Raw genomic sequence first — 16,531 nt, 5'->3', positions numbered from 1 at the left:
ACCTGGGGAGGAACAACCGGCACCATACCTACAGGCTGGGGCACTCCCTTCTCGGCAGTGCAGAGGCAGAAAAGGATCTTGGAGTCATCACTGATGCCAAGATGAACATGGGCTGGCAGCATGGGGATGCAGTCAGGAAGGCCAACCGCACCGTGTCATGCATCCACAGATGTATCTCAAGTAGGTCCAAGGAGGTGATCCTCCCCCTCTATGTGGCACTGATCAGGCCGCAGCTGGAGTACTGCGTCCAGTTCTGGGCACCGCACTTCAGGAGGGATGTGAACAACATGGAGAGGGTCCAGAGGAGGCCACTCGCATGATCAGGGGGCAGCAGGGCAGGCCCTACGAGGAGAGGCTACGGGACCTGAACCTGTTCAGCCTCCACAAGAGAAGGCTGAGGGGGATCTAGTGGCCTGTTAAAAGGTAGTCAGAGGGGACCAGCAGGCACTGGGGAAGTCCCTGTTCCCCTGTGCATGACCAGGAGTGACCAGGAATAACGGTCACGAGCTGGCAGAGGGTAGATTCAGACTAGACATCAGGAGGCGACTTCACAGTCAGGGCAGCTATGATCTGGAACCAACTTCCAAGAGAAGTGGTGCTGGCTCCTACCCTGGGGGTCTTTAAGAGGAGGCTGGATGAACAATTTGCTGGGGTCGTTTGACCCCAGTACTCTTTCCTGCCCAGGGCAGGGGGTTGGACTTGATGATCTGCTCAGGTCCCTTCCGACCCTGCTATGAAACTATGAGACACTTACTGCACCTTAGCCTAATAACACTGCTCACCAGCGCATCACAGCACATGCCGTGCTAATAGCCTACTGCGTAGTGTTATTAGGCTAACAGACAGTAAGCATCACTAATGAACAATGCACTGATGCTACTGCACAGTAACTCTAATTACTGCGCATTCAGGTAGTACTTCATTAAGGAAGTACTAAACTAAATGTGCAGTGTGTCAAGCGCATTAATGAATGTGTAAGCATGCCTAGACACAACCACCTAATAAAGGTAGCATGGCACTTTGCTAATTATGGTAGGTGATACTTGGATTCCTTGTACTTTGAAGGCAGGAGGCTACCCAGTAAGTGTGGTCTCTTAGACAAGTTTCATTACCTAGCTGTCCTCCACATTGCTTGCACCCCCACACTACGTAGTGCCATGACATTTTGGAATAAACAGTCTAATGCAGTGGTGCTCATTCTCTGGCCTGCAAGCCACATCTGGCCCATGGGACTCCCCATGCATGTGGGAATTTGGCAGTAACAGAGTGGTGGCAGCATTAATTCTGGCTCCCCTGCTGCCCTGTGGGCTGAATGATGTGGCCCTTTGCATTAGATCATACCAACACATGGGTGGATCTTCAGGGTCATTCTGTCCCAGGATGACACCTGTAGACCAATCCTGTGCTGGATCCAGCCCACAGATCAGTTCCATGCCATTCATTTGGCCCATGGGGCTAGACAGATTGAGTGCCACTGGTTGAAGGCATTTGGTGTTTATAGATCATGTGTGATCTACTCATGGAAGACACAGCTTACCTCACAGTCACAGAGAACTGCTCCAGGGCCACATGACTTCCTTCTATCCCTTTAGACAGTTGTGTCTTTATCCAATTCATTCATTCTCACCTGCCTGGCTGGCAGCAGGCATAGATCAAACAATTGTGACAAGCCCAGAGCTTTCTATAGGCTTTGCCTGCCATCCTTCACCGCGATGCACTGGAGCTATCCCTGAGCTCCACACACGTGGCTGACCCATTGCTGCAGTCCAAATAAAGTGACTGGTGTATATTTTCTCTTCTGGGTTTGAATAATTCCTGGCAGTAAGCTGCAGTCGACAAGCTTCAATGTCCTTCCCAGAGGGAAATCCGAGGTGCTGACTCAGATTTCTTAACAAAGCAATGGAGAAAAGAATGGCATGTGATAGGAACAAGGGGTAAGATAAAATGCATCTTCCTATGCAGGAAAGAAGGAAGAAAGGTTCAGAGGCCAAAACCAGACTGGAAACAGGTGTCATGCTATTTTTCAAACAAATTAAATTTGTGAAGGGTCCCAGCTTTAAATACCCTGTACTTGGGGGCCTGTCATATACACTGATTCAAATGGATATGTTTCTGCACATGTAGGGCTTAATATGACGAGGCACTGAGTGCCTATTATCCAATGCCCTGCACAATGCTGACTGCTGCTCACACAGCACTCAGGTGTTATCATGATAGGGGTCTTGGAATAACTATGGTAAGGAAGATGAGAGTATCCTCCTGGATTAAAACCTGGGAACAGTTCTTTTATAGGGGAAAAGTAGATATGATTAGTGACAAAGCTGGCGCACTGCGAACCTGCAACCAATGCCAATGTTTCTGAGGAAGGTGAAAAAAACTCTCATGACAAGTGTAGCAGCAGGAGGGGAAAAACTTCCTTCCTGGCCCCACATGGCATCCAGGAAAGCCCCAAAACATGGAGAATCCCCATAGCAGAACAAAAGCATGGTGGCTCCTAGATCATCCCTGACCAATGCTTATCCAATGTCTCCTCAGACACCTCCAGGGACAGAGTCCACAACTTCCCTAGGCATCTATTCCACCGTCTCATTGCTCTAACAGTGAAAAGGGTTTTCCAGATATTTGACCTAAACTTACTTTGCTGCAACTTCAAGCCGTTGCTGCACGTCCTCCTCTCTGCAGCCAAAGAGAAAAGGTGCTTTCTCACTTCTTCATGGAAGCTCTTCAAGTATTTGAAAACTGCTCGCATGTCCCCCATAAGTGCCTTTTCTGCAAGCTGAACATGCCCAGCTCCTTCAGCCTCTCCTTGTATGCCTTTCAAACCCTTTATCATTGTTGTCACCCACTTCTGGACCCCCTCTAACTTCTCCAACTCCTTTTTAAAATGTAGAGCTCAAAAATACAAGCAATACTCTAAATGAGGCCTAACCAGTGCTGAGTAAAGACATACTATCACCTTCCATATCTTGCATCTAATGTTTCTATTGATGCACCCCAAAACTTCATTCGCCTTTTCTGCAGCTGCATTATATTGAGTCTGTGACCTATCAAGACCCCCAGATCCTTCTCCATAGAGCTGCCATGCAGCCACATGCTATCCACCTTGTATGTGTATTTTCAATTATTCTGAGGTGCGGCACCTTGCATTCGTTAGTATGGAACTTCATCCTGTTAGCTCCAGCCCAGTTTTCCAATGCCAGCATCCGAATGATTAATTAATACAGCATGGGGTAGAAGGAAGTTAGTTGGCCATGGAGCAGGTCTCTCTAACTGCAAGGTAAGACAGACCCCCTGTGGGACTCTACTCCAAACTTCCTGCCATGCTGACATGGACCTGTTAATAACTACCCTTTGCTCGTGACTATTGAACCAGTTGTCTATCCAGCTTACACCAGTTTTGTCCAGCCCACATCTCCTCAATGTGTTTATGAAAAGATCACATGGAACCCTGCAAAAGCCTTGCTGAAGTCCGGATGCATGATATCCATAGCATGCCCTTCATCCACCCAAGTAGTCACTTTGTCAAAGAAGGAAATCAAGTTTGGCCTGATTTGGTCACAAGGACCAGAAAGCACACTTCAGAATGAGCCTTCAGGAGCTCAATGCATTAAGCCAGCTGAAGAAAAGTTTAAAGGGGATTTGATTGCACGTGTAGGTACCTAGAAGACGGCCGATACCACAGGACTCTGACCTAGTTAAAAAGGGATACACTTTCAAAGCTAGAAACTTCTTTAACTGAGAGTTTACAATCAGTCAAATGCCTTGCCAAAGTACGCTGTGTGTTCTCCATCACCTGCAGTCTTGAAGCCAAGGCTTGGTGCCTTCTTAAGATGCATACGAGGTCTTCTGCAAATTCCTGACCTTGCAGCAGCTTGTGATATGCAAAAGACCAGACTTGAGGTATCGGTTCCTTCAAGCCTTCCAATATAAGAATAGAAGAACTGCAATCGCTGCAGCCTCCCTCCCCTGACGCTGCTCAATGATGCTCCACCCCAGCACCTAGTATTTCTTCCACTGCCAGCATTTTTGACTTCTGATGTGTATCTTATACATTCATTACATTTTGACCTCATATGAGATTGTTATTTAGCCAGCCACTGATATCACCTTTTGTTTTATTTATACAATCCATCACTCACAAAACTCTGACTGTTTCTCTTCAGACACAAAATATGGATTACTAGGACACGCAAGGAATTCATATGGAGGACCAAATCAGAAAGCCAAAAGGAGAATTTAAAGCAGATTATTTACAGGGGAATTCTTGGAATGGTTTCATAACATCATTTTAAAAGAAAATGGTGTTTAAAAGATTCAAACCTTGAAAGAGGTTTCTCGCCAGATAACCCATTTCCCACTGTAAGAGGAGGCAAGTCAGAGTGGGAAAAATACCGCCTTTTTGTCCTGGCTGTGAATGGAGGCCCCATGCAAAACTGCACACGGGTTTAATGAAAAGAGACAGTCCACTTAAAAAACCTGCTATGAGGCCAACCATGCTGCAGTCGAGAGCTGTAAAACAAAGAGCAGGATTAACAAGCGCTGGGACAAACCGATGGGATTTTAATTGTATTTTTCATTCACCCGATGTTTCATCGTGAACACTTGAAGACTCCAAGGGTAATTAGAGAGGAAATGACATATGCTGGCGTAATTACAAGTAGCGTGGAAGATTACAGTATATAATAAACTCTACAATAATACACTGAAATGCTATTAAGGGATCTGAGACGCACTCAGAAAAGCAGAAGAAATGAGGCTGAAAATCTGGGTTTAAATATGGTCTGTAATGGATCCTGCATAGTGAAACGTTACAGCAGCTGTATCCTGGAGTTTACGTTTTACCAGATAGTATTTTGACTTTGAAAAAGAGCAAAATCGGCAGAATCCTTCATATGAGCTGTTTAGAGCATTGTACATCCAAGGGGTCTGTATAAACACCAATGAGATGCATCACAACTTGCTGGGAAGGTAGACAAGGATTACATCCATTTTAAAGATAGTGAAGTGAAGCAGGTCCAGGTGAAGCAACACTTTCCAAGGTGGCAAGGCAGGCAGAGGGAAAAGCCAGACCTCACTCAGAGGTCCACATCCTAACCACAAGGGTGCCCTGCTAACGCTGGCCCCAGGGATGGACCACCACTCTGCATGGTAACGTTGGCCCTTTCAGGCATCGGATCCCTTACTGATGAAGCCAAGGGAAAGAAATCTTTCCCTTCTGAGCAGAAAAGACGACAAGTTTTCACCCCAGGGATGGCTGCAGCAAACAGGCAAGCGCTTCTCTAGATCTCCACAGAAGGAAGAAAAAGGTACTGTGAAGTGAGTGTTCCCAGCTAGGAAACAGCGGACCAAACTCAGCACCCAAGGTTAGCAGGTACCCAGAATAAGGAGATTTATTTTCTTGGAAGGAAAAACCAGTTGCATTTCCAGGCACTATGGCTCAGTTCCCCCACCATGCTAGAGCTCTGAGCTTGCAGAAGAATTTACGTCGTGTGTCCTGCTTCCTTCTTTCCAGCTAACCAATATCTGACATGCCAGCCAGGCTCTAAATCATGTCTCTGCCTCTACAGAGAATTGCAATTTTTAAAAGTACTCCACCATTGTATTATTGAGGCTTATGTTTTAATAGATGAAAAGCAAATGGGAGCAATGTATTCCTCACACCCCGGATACACATTAATTTCTGAAATGGAAAGATCAAAAACACACCAGAAATCAGTCATCCAGTTCACAGAGACAGACCAGTCCCTTCTCAAAAGGATGCCGTTGACCTTTGCTGGTAATTGTACTGACCTACAAAGGAATCTAAATTCTATAAATCAATATCTCAAAAGGGATTTCATATTTAGGAAGGAGAGGGGAGGAAAAACAAAGCTGAAGTAGGGAAATAAAATCATGTAACACAATAGTGGCTCCAGAAGTCTGGCCGTGAAGATAAGAAGAATGGAGCTGGATGTGGGAAGAGTCCATTATTCTTTCAATACTGTCTGGTGCTGTTACATATGCACTCACATACTTTCCTCTTCAAAAAGCTTAAATCTTCAAAAGCTGCTTGGCCTGGGAAAGTGGCGTGCACTCAAATACCGAAGCAGGCATCCAGGAAGGGGATCTACCTGAGGAACAATTTTTCTCAAGGGTTCTTATCAGCAAAGATGGCTGGACGGACAGAGGAGAAAGCTGGAGGCGCCTCGTTCTTGGGGCATTTATCCATTCTCTCTGCTCACCGCTCCTCAGGTGCCTCTCTCAACACACATCCTTAACACACTCAAATGCAAGAACGAAAACAGGGCCTCTCTGAAAATAATCACACTTGCTGAAAGACCTACCCTGCATAAATATCTTCAATAACAGTACAAACAGAAATCAGCATTTTTTTTCTCATACTCCAGTTGAAATTTATGGTGCTGCTGGCCTTAGCTGTGTTATTCCTGTTCTACCTGGCTAGGACTCAAAGCCAGAAAGTTGGAATTTCAGATTTTCAACAGCACTATAGTTCATTTGATAAAAGCCAAACATAATCAGTTCTCTGAATGTTGTATTAATACCTTAGTAAGAACTAATGCAGATATTCATGGTGGAGACCAGAGGAAAAGCAGTTGGGAACTCCTAATGCCTTGGAAATGTATACGTAATGTTGTATTTAAAATGCAGAAAAGCAGACAGTACTGTGCTTTGCACAGCCACTAAGATGATCCAGGTGTAATTCCCCCATTTTGTGGCTGAAATCAAGGCCCCTGGCAGACGTTACACTTAAAACAGGATTAACCAGTTAATCTCATCTTCAACAGCACCTGGGCCATGTGTTCAAGCAATTAACAGCATGACAACATGGGAAACCAGCCACAAAGTCATTCCACAAAATGTGGATAACATTTTTGTGGCTGGTTTCCATTGTGCCTTCAACTGAATGTGTGGCAGGGTCCCTACCATGCAGCCCAACATCAGCTGCAAGATGGGGCTTGGCTGACAGCTCCCTCCATGCTGTATGGTGCAGGGTGCTGGGACAAGGGAAGCCGCGGGGCTCCCTGCAAGCTGAGAGGTTGATTGCCTTGCCTGCAGTTCTTGGAGAACTGTGGAGCAAAACACTTGACACATCCTGGTCATAGGGACCCTCAGGTTCCTTGATGCCAGGGTCCCTGTGGACCAGGACCTTTAAAACCCAGGGGTGCAGCTGGGCTGCACACATCGTTTTCTGACATCCCCAACATATAGGACCCTCGGGACTGGGGAACCTCTGCCAGATCCCAAGGCCCCAGCATGCCAAGACGTTAAGAAACTGTGTGTGCAGCTGGAGTGTACTGGAGCTTTTCTGATGTCTGGATGCGCAGGGCCCTGGGAGCTGGCTAGAGACTCTGGTGTGGCCCTAAGGTTGAGACCAACAATCAGCTGACCCCTCCAGTGGCTTAAACCAGCTCCATTGCAGACCCAGGGCTGAGACCAACAATCAGCTGGTTGTCAGTCCAGGCCCTGGGACCACAGTGGTTCACTAGGCACCCAGCTTTCAACTTGCTGGTGCAGGGGGAGCCCAGGATGATCATTTCAGACTCCTCCTACAAGGACAAGTGGAAATGATCTGACCCCAGACCCAAAATAGCACATCTTGCCATACACGTGTGGCATGACAGAAGGCAGGATTGTTGGAATTGGGGAACAGATCCATTGTGCCGTTAAACGAATGTGTGCCAGGAGTCTAAGAGGACAAGCAAACAATACAACGGTACTTCAGATTTAGCTGTTGGGGGAGGAAAACCTAAAATCACCTGAAAAAGATCTCTTGGACTATATAAGAAGTAGTTTTACCCCCATGAAAAGAAGCAGCCAGGTAATGATCCCAGGCTAGAAGAATGGTGGCATTACAATGCAGGAGAAAGCACCAGCATCTGAAGCCAGAGAAAATGTACGGGGAATTTTCTGGGCTGGGCAGAACTGCAGCTGACATGCCATTCTTCTGCGGAGATCTCGGCTATTTACTTGCCCTACTAGACCACCTGGGAAGCAAGGCTTAGCAGATTTCCCCTTCGCCTGCTGTACTCTCCATTTCCTGTGTAATTCCAGAAACTGCCAACACAACGCTGTTCTGGGAGAACCGCACAAGGGCTATCCGACAGGGAATTGCACGCATAGCTTGGAATGAGTGGGAATGCTTTAGAAAGATCTCTCTCTGCTGTCAGCCGAGAATGCGAACTCAACAAGGAGCTCAGGCGCTCAGTTAACTTTACACAGGCTAATTGCATTCTCTGACCCTTGCTATTATTGGCTTTCCTGACATTCGGCACTTTAAGACTGCTAAGACAGAGTCATTCCTGACCTCCTGCTCCAGCTGCCTTGACGGAAGTGCAACAAATTGGCATTTAAAAGATTACACAGCTACAGTTTGGTCAATCAATACCGAATGCGGTTAAGTTTAACCAAGATGAGATCACTTTCATTTATCGCTGCAAGCTTGCAGCCGATTTGCAAGAGTGGCTATGTTTAAGGAAGTACTTTTTAAGGTCAGGTTTCTCAATGTGAAATAGTTGAATAGTGCAAAAAAAAAAACCCCCGGGGATCTCTCTCCAGCCTACTGAGAAGTTCTCTGCTAGGCATGACCTCCATGAATTTTAAAAATAAAAGTAATAGAACCACAAAAGTGAGCTCTGCCTTGGCTACCAATACTATTGAGCAGAATGAGACCTTCCAGCTTTTATAGAGGAAGAGCCACATGTTTCACTTCACCCTTGCTTTGCTTTAGGTAATTTCTTTTCTCCCCTGCATCCCACACTGCCTGCTAAATTCCCAACCGGGGGTGTTAACTAACTCTGCATTCCTGTCGGCTCTGCGTCATGGAGCTCCATACTCCACTGATGAGTAACACATGTCCACCATGTGGTAGGGGAGACCTGACGGCACTCAAACAGGCCTGGATAACTCCTCTGACCTTCCACTCTCCTCCCTCCATCCATCCCAGCAGCACAATCAGGACTTTATGGGCCTTTACTTTTAGGAAGAGGGTGCGCTAATACAATCTTCCAAGATTTCAAGCAAACATTTTGGCGTGCCCCAGCAAACATGACTGGTGCCTCGACAAGAGCAGCTCAAATTTTAAAAAAATGAAGAGTTCTGCGCATTTTCTCCAAGCGTTCAAAGGAGCAGGAAGGCTGATCAGGGCTAACAGACTAGGAAAACCACCAGCTAACACGGGCACAGCTCCCACCAACTTCATGTAACGCACAAAATCATTCTGCTGCTCAGCATGCCAGACGCTGCTGAATATATCAAGAAGGCAAAATCATTCTTTAATAGAAGCAGAATATTTACCAGACCTCAGGCAGGGTAGTGCCGGGATTCAGCATGCGCAAGGTCAAAAGCGGGAAGTCACGCTAGCAATAAGCGCACGCGGGGAAGATGTCCAAGCAATACAATCGGCTCTTCCTTTCCTGCAAATTCTGAAGGGTAAACCCCCCAGCCTAATCCAGCACAGGGACAAATGACTAATGACAGTCGACTCGCCGCAAATTCAGTAACAATTAAAAACCAGACCCCAAACCCCTCTCTTCTCATTTCTGGCCTCGCACTTTCTGTGATGCTGGTAGCAATCTTATAATAAAGCCATTGCCAGCAGGTTTTTCTTCAGCTGCATTCAAGAGATGATCTTACAAATACTTCCAGATTCTGAAATCCCAGAACGCTATTTTGATCTGTTAGCAACAGAGCTGCCAGGAAGCAGCATGTCCTTTTTTCCAGAAACAAAAAACTTGGGACATGTCAGCATGTTCTCTTCAAGCCATCCCTGCCAGAATGAAATACAACATGGCAGCAGGAACATGCTACCATCCATAGGAAATAATATCAATCACAAATATCAATGTATTCTCCACAACTTGCAGCTTGACATTTAGTCAATTGCTTCTGGAATACATTCAGGTTTGTTGCACAAATGCAAATTAGAAACACGCACGGAGGAGAAAAACTACATTTTCCCCATTATTTTTATTTGGCTCTAGCATCTATTTTAAGAACGATAAAAAAAAAAGCCATTAAAAGAGTGGAGACTATCCATCCCCAATGTATTTCAGGAAAGAGCAAAATAAGTTGAGCGAAGTTTAAACGTATAATAAAGAAAGGCAGACTTGTTGAAAAAAATGACTGTTTTACTTCATGGCTATTGCACTTAATGAACTGAGAAACTTCTAAACATGCAAGCAAGAGCTACAAAGGGCACCTTGAGAATGTCTGCTCCCTCCTCACAGCTCAAGCAGCAGCAAACCCGCCAATATTTTGCTGCTGAAATATTCGGCAAGATGTTCTTTTGTAAAGAAATATGATTAAAGCCATGCCAAGGTTTTTAAAAGCGTGGTTACAGTCTGAAAAGTCAGTGTGTAAAAATCACACCTTCTTCGTCAATAGACTTTGCTCCCTGGCTTAATTCAGGACGAAGCCGCTTGTGTTCCTGGCTAAAGTAAGTGTTACTACTTTTTAAATTCCTGTCCATAGCACAGAGCCAATACTACTCTGGGAGTGAGAGCAAGGAACTTGCACATGAGCAGCAGAACCATTAGCCAATCACAAAATTGTGATTTCCAGGGATGCCTGAGCCAAAAAGGCCCCAGCTTGACTTTCAGACCCCAGCTACAAAATCAGCTTTTTGCTTGTAAACTGAACAGGCGTGGGGTCACTGAAAAAGACAAGTTGAGACCCCCTCCATCCCTGACATTTTTCTTAAGCAGAACCACAACCTTACCTGTTGCTCCGCAAGGGCTTCCCATACATCTCCATTTAAAAAAAAAAATGACTGCTATTTGCAAAGAAAGTTTCAATGCCAAAAGGTACCAATTTTACCAACACAGGGAAACGAACTGACTTGAAATGTTTTTACGTAAACACAATCATTGCACCTGCATGTTTTGCCTCTGCCCTTTTTCAAGGTGTTGCATTTTAGGACAAAAGATGAGGAAGTCGGTGGTCCTAGCAGCCAGGAAGAATTTCAGATGGAAATTTCTGAGCAGGGCAGAGCTGTGCAGTGCAGCAGCAGCCACACTGAGCTGCAGCGAGTCTATGCGATGCACTTACTTTAAAGAAGCTGTGAACACAAAAAAGCCAATATCTTACGGTAGCAAAAAAAGAAATCAAGTGTCCACAAGCTTTTCCTGAGCTCCCGTTACCCAGCTGCTATGATGGTGACTTTTGCCCATTAGCTTAGCCTTAAAACAACAGTGCAGCCTTAATTCTTTACTGTCATGGTGAGAGGGGGAAGGGAAGAAAAAGAGGCCCTCCTTTTCTTCCCCTTCTTGTATTAAACAATCTTAAAAACAAATCTGAGCTGCTATTTCCAGGTTATTCCCATTCCTGCTCTAGCTATTTATAGATGAGGTATTCTTTTCTGTCTGCAACAGATGAGGTAATGAGTAGCTGCGATTGTCAGGGTGATTTATTGGCATAACCTCCAGGAGAAGCCCTGCACCTGCGATCCCGTGGCTGGAACACCCACGAAGCCTGATGGTTTATTAGGGACGACTCGCCCTTCAGCAGCCCGCAGCATCTTAAAAGGAAATGCTCCAAATGCAGACCTGCTCCAACAGGTGTCTTTTACTGTCTGGCTTGGCCTGGCCATAAATATCCGAGGTGAAGCAAACAGTTCCCTGTCTGTGGCAATCGCTCTTTGAAAACGAATACTTCAGCTCCCTCTTTCTAAGGAAAAAAACCAGGCTCTGGAATTCTCATTACTCTCTCGGCCTCCCTGTCTGCCCGGCCCCAGGTTGGGGATGTTACTGATGACACCGGGCCTCCAGGGTGGGCATGCCACTTGTTTTTCCCCTCTCCGAAGGATGCTGCCGGACTCCCTGCTGCATTGCTTTAGCTCCTGGGTCACACATCTCAGCCATTTCCCAAAACGAATGCTAAGACCAGCTTACCCAACGCTTCTTATATCCCGACATGATGCTGCCTCCTTTCCTAACAACACTGCTTTCGCTCGCACCGGTGGCACAGCTGCCTATGCACCCTGTTCTGATGTTCTTTTACGCAGAGGCAAATAACTTTGAAGACAGATTTTTGACTCTGCCTGGGAAAGGGACTGATTAACTGTAGTGGGGAAAGGGACCCTTAAACATGGGGGCACAAAATGCTCCGTCACAGTGGTAGCTTGATGCTCTGGCAGGTGAAGAGGCAGAGTCTGGAGTGCCTGGGAGGGAAGCAAGTCCCTCTATAAACTTTGACTTCCTCTCAAACCAGAATATGCCCTTCTGCAATAGCTCAGTTGGTGCTAAACCGCTCCGAAGGGGAGCAAATGAATGTTTAATACTCAGCAGGTACTCAAGGGAGTGTGAGCTTCCCCTCATCTCTTCCAGCTGCTCTTTTACAGCAGGGAAGTGAAAAGTGTGAAATCCAGTGATAGGAATAAGGCAGGGAAGGTCAGGAAAAAAGTTCTCCCGGGGGCTTGGGGAGTTGTTTTAAATTAGTGTTCTACAGCGTTGGTTGTTTTGTCAATAGGACTCCCATCCTGCGAGAGGGAAGGGGGCAAAAAAGTTCCTTTGAACAGTTTCCATACTTGGTCTAGCTTGTTGCTGTTTGAACCACAGGGTCGCCAAAGGTCCTGGTCATTTGCTTAGTTCAATAGTGTGAAAGAAGATTTGTGCTTGGTCCCCCGTCCCGAGGAAAGAACAGCTCAACGGAGCTCAGGCGCAAACCTCGGATTGCAAAAGGCCTTTCTGAAGGCTTTGGGTATAACGCTCCCACGCGAGTGTTCAAAGAAGAAAAATCCATTCTGCTTTCTAAAGGAATTTCTAGCACGGGCACTAGAAATTCTGTGCGAGGCCAATGAGCCATTGCTTCGGGAACGGAGAAACAACCAGAGACCAGGAAGAGACTGCTACGGGCCTTTCGTGTGACCTGTGAAAGACGGCAGGATTGGGCTTGTCGCCTTCTCTTGATTTACTTAAGCGTTCTTGTTTCTGCATGAGAAACTCCTCCCTTGCTCAGGCTGGCTCACAGCAGGTCTAGACAGCACGGTGGTTAAGACGTGACAGGCTGCCAGCATTTTTTTCTCTCCCAGAGCTCCTGATTGCTACCCCTATGGACCTGCACAACTGGGGAATTCTTTAAGGGAAAGGCCTTGCATCTACAACACACTGTATCCCTTAACATGCCCCCAGGATAGGAGCTCGGGGACAGGTGAAGCACGGGTGACAACTCTGAGCAAGTGCTGATAATAGAGGGGTGCGGTGATTCAGTAAGTCCAAGACAGAACCAAACCCACACTTCTTTACTGTACTCTGAAAATACCAGGCAATCCACTGGACAAGGTATAAAACTGGTGGCACAGGAATATAGTTAGACACAAACAGACTCTTTATTCAGCACATCCTTGGCCTGTGCATTTTTACATCTTGTAGCTGCAGTCATAAATCCTTACAGCAGTGATTCTCAACCAGGGTACTGCTGTACCTGATAAACTCAGAGACTGATAAACTCAGAGATTTCCAATAGGAATCCAGAGCGTTAAACAGCCTGCCCTGCTGTGGGCTTTCCGAGTCCTTTGCAAAAGAAGAACTGCTCTAGGATTTTTCTGTAGCCTAAAAAAGAGTGAAAACTAAGCTGGCATTTTCTGAGGGGGGACTGGAGTCTAACAAGGTTGAGAACCACGGTCGTGCAGCTTTTTATACCCTTAACTATCTGCACAGCTAAGACAAAGAGCACTGCAGATTCTGCACCATCAATGCTATCATTTGCTAAATTCTAAACAGCTGCATGTGAGAAGATCTCCTGAAGACAATGGGGCTGAACAGATGTCTTGGAGGATGAAGACTGATTAATCCTCCTTCTAAAAGATAGGTTAAGTGAGATAACGGGAGTGAGACGAACCTGTAACACCAGAGGTCAACAAAAATCACATGCATCACAGCCGTAATGATTTAGGCCACTCGTAAATGTAAGGAGAAAAACAACAAGCTGCAACATTCTCCAAGTACAGCAGAGAACGCTGTGGCTTGTTTGTAACAATCGCAGTCCCGTGGTACAATTTCATCAGCAAGCACGTCAACACGGCGTAAGCCACAACAGTTCTGCGGGTGTCACAATGATCATGAGGCTGCAGGTCACGGCCATGTAGATTTTGCGGCAAAAGCAGGAAGGCAACCCACATCCTACCGTCCCAAACCATGAACAATGCAACATGAGCAGAAGGGCAGATGACGCACAGGTGGGGGCACTTAGCTCACACCCATTCATCAGTTCATAACAATACGCTTTGAGGTGAATCAGCAGAAAGATTGCACAAGTGATGTTTTTCAACTCACCTAAAACAGTATTTTCAGAATGCCGCAAAATATCAGCTAGCTGCTGCAAAGGTGTTTCTCATGAGGACCAGCATCTAAGATCAGCGAGAAGCACCCTGGGTTGCATGCCTGGACTTTGAAGACTCTACTGAGGTCTCCTATGAGATACCCATGGGTAGTATAGGTTTCCCAGGGACATATAATATTGCATGGCAGCAAATTGATGCTGCTGACAGAGCAGCAAATATCCCAACAGGACTCTTATGAAGTGATGCGAATAGTATGTTTTGGGAAGCTCAATGATTTAAAGAAGTTACCTATTTGCTGCCTACACAGAGTCTAATCACAAATCCAAAATGGGTTCTCCAATGAATCGCTTTGGCTGCAGAGGCAGTCACGGATTCGTGCTCTATGTAAATGGGAGCGTTTGGAAGTTACAGTGTGAATCCCCTTGAAGTCTGTTCACAGCCAGACAAATGAGAGGAGCATCTTGTTTGTGTGAATGGACTGCAGACGTGTGAACTTGAACTCTCTCTGAATTTAGCTATATTGGCTTTTCTTGAAGAACAGACAATGCTTTCACTGCGTCCTTCCCTCTGCCTGCTCTTTCTCATGATAATCTGCTCTTGTCAAACACGGACACCAACTGGTTGCAATGCAAAAAGAATGAATGCTTCTCACAGAACAATAGCTCGTGCTCTCGCTGCCACTCTCTGGAGTCCCCCAGCTTGCACTGTGAGCCGGTCCTTTCCCCCCTCCCTTCTTTACCACAGGGCATTTTCCATCCACTGCCACCCCAGCCCCCATTTGTTTCTCCCCACTCCAAGGCAAACGTCCACCTGGGGCTTACTTCTGAAGGATGGATCTCTTAATAACGAGTTCTTCATCCAGGTCAGCTTCATTGGCCATGAAGAGCAGTCTCTTTCCTGTGTTGTCCAAGCCAATGAAGTCCCGCTGCTCCACTGGGGTGGAAAAATCAAAAACAACCATTTTACAAGCATGCCTTAATGCAGTCCAGGAAGACAAGGTGGAACATCACATTAGCCCTAACATATGAAATACATGGGTATCAGCAGAGATTAGCCCATGAAGCCAAAGAACCTACATCCAAGAGATTGCAACAGACATTTGCTTTCCCTCCTCAATCTGGGGGGTGGAAACATGCAGGTCATGAGGTTCCTGCACATGGTCCCAGCACCCCCTCCATCTTTACCAGGAAGATGCCAACTGCAGAGACAGCAAGTCCCAGCACGCAGTGCTCCATTTTGATCTCAACTGAGCGTTATATTTCCCCTTCCCTCTCTTTCTTTACTTGAATTTACATAAAGAAAAACCCACAGTAATTACAAGTTCTTAGAATTCCAGCTGCTTTTCCGCCTTGTAAATCACTCTCCTTTTCTCTCATCACAATTAGGTGGTGTGGAGAGGATTATGATTCCAAGCAAGACACACCCATTCTGCAACTAGTATCCTATTTTCTGTATTACTGATGATAAGTGTATCTGATGATAAAAATACAACCTGATAAATATCATCAGTAGTAAAAACATCTGACACACATGCACACACACACCCTGAAGCTTCAGTGCCCCAGGACAGGTATTTTAAACAAGCCCTCTCTTTCAAAAGGTACCCAACCAACAGGACACTTAAATCAGGCTCGGTGTCAGCAGTGCTACTGAAATCAGTGACACACCAATGGTGACTTTGACCTACTGGGCCTAGAGTTCTTTCTTTTTAATGGTCTGGGACCACTGAATAAAGCAATGGAAATGATTTGTTCAGAGAAATCTCTGGGAAGAGGGACCAAGCCAAGTCTTTAGAGCATAAAGCTCAGCAGAGCTGGGGTAGTCAGTTTACTGAAAGCTGGGGTCATTGCAAGTCCCCTGGCACGGCTTTATGAACACTCGTGGTGCTCTGGAGAGGTGCCGGAGGACTGGAAGAGGGCCAGCATGGTTCCAATCTACAAAAAGGGGAGAAAAGAGGACCCAGGGAACTACAGGCCAGTCAGCCTTACCTTGATCCTGGGCAAGCTGTTCGAGAAAATTATTCTGGCATGCATCCAGGAGGGGCCAGCAGGGAACGGCATGCTCAGGGGCAACCAGCATGGGTTCATCAGTGGCAGGTCCTGTCAGACCAACCTGGTGGCCTTTTACAACCAGGTCACTAAATCATTGGATGCAGGGGTGGCAGTGGATATAGTTTTCCTGGACTTCAGGAAGGCTTTTGATACTGTCTCTCACCCCATTCTCATTAGGAAGCTGGGGGACTGTGGCGTAGAC

The 16,531-nt window shown here is 46.2% G+C and overlaps 1 protein-coding gene across 1 annotated transcript in view; it reads right to left on the bottom strand.

The window, feature by feature from the left end:
- The window catches only part of EIF2B3 (eukaryotic translation initiation factor 2B subunit gamma), a 139,043-nt gene that overhangs the window by 77,594 nt on the left and 44,918 nt on the right, over nt 1-16,531 (bottom strand). The window contains exon 5 of the mRNA XM_019501406.1: nt 15,100-15,211. Coding sequence (XP_019356951.1) covers nt 15,100-15,211 — 112 coding nt within the window. The remainder of the gene's footprint in view (nt 1-15,099; nt 15,212-16,531) is intronic.

Source organism: Gavialis gangeticus, unplaced genomic scaffold, assembly GCF_001723915.1.
Source record: "Gavialis gangeticus isolate Ggan-Ray unplaced genomic scaffold, GavGan_comp1, whole genome shotgun sequence".
NCBI classification, from domain to species: Eukaryota; Metazoa; Chordata; order Crocodylia; family Gavialidae; genus Gavialis; species Gavialis gangeticus.
Note: the sequence above shows the minus strand (reverse complement) of the source record. Positions and strands in the feature narration are given on the sequence as shown.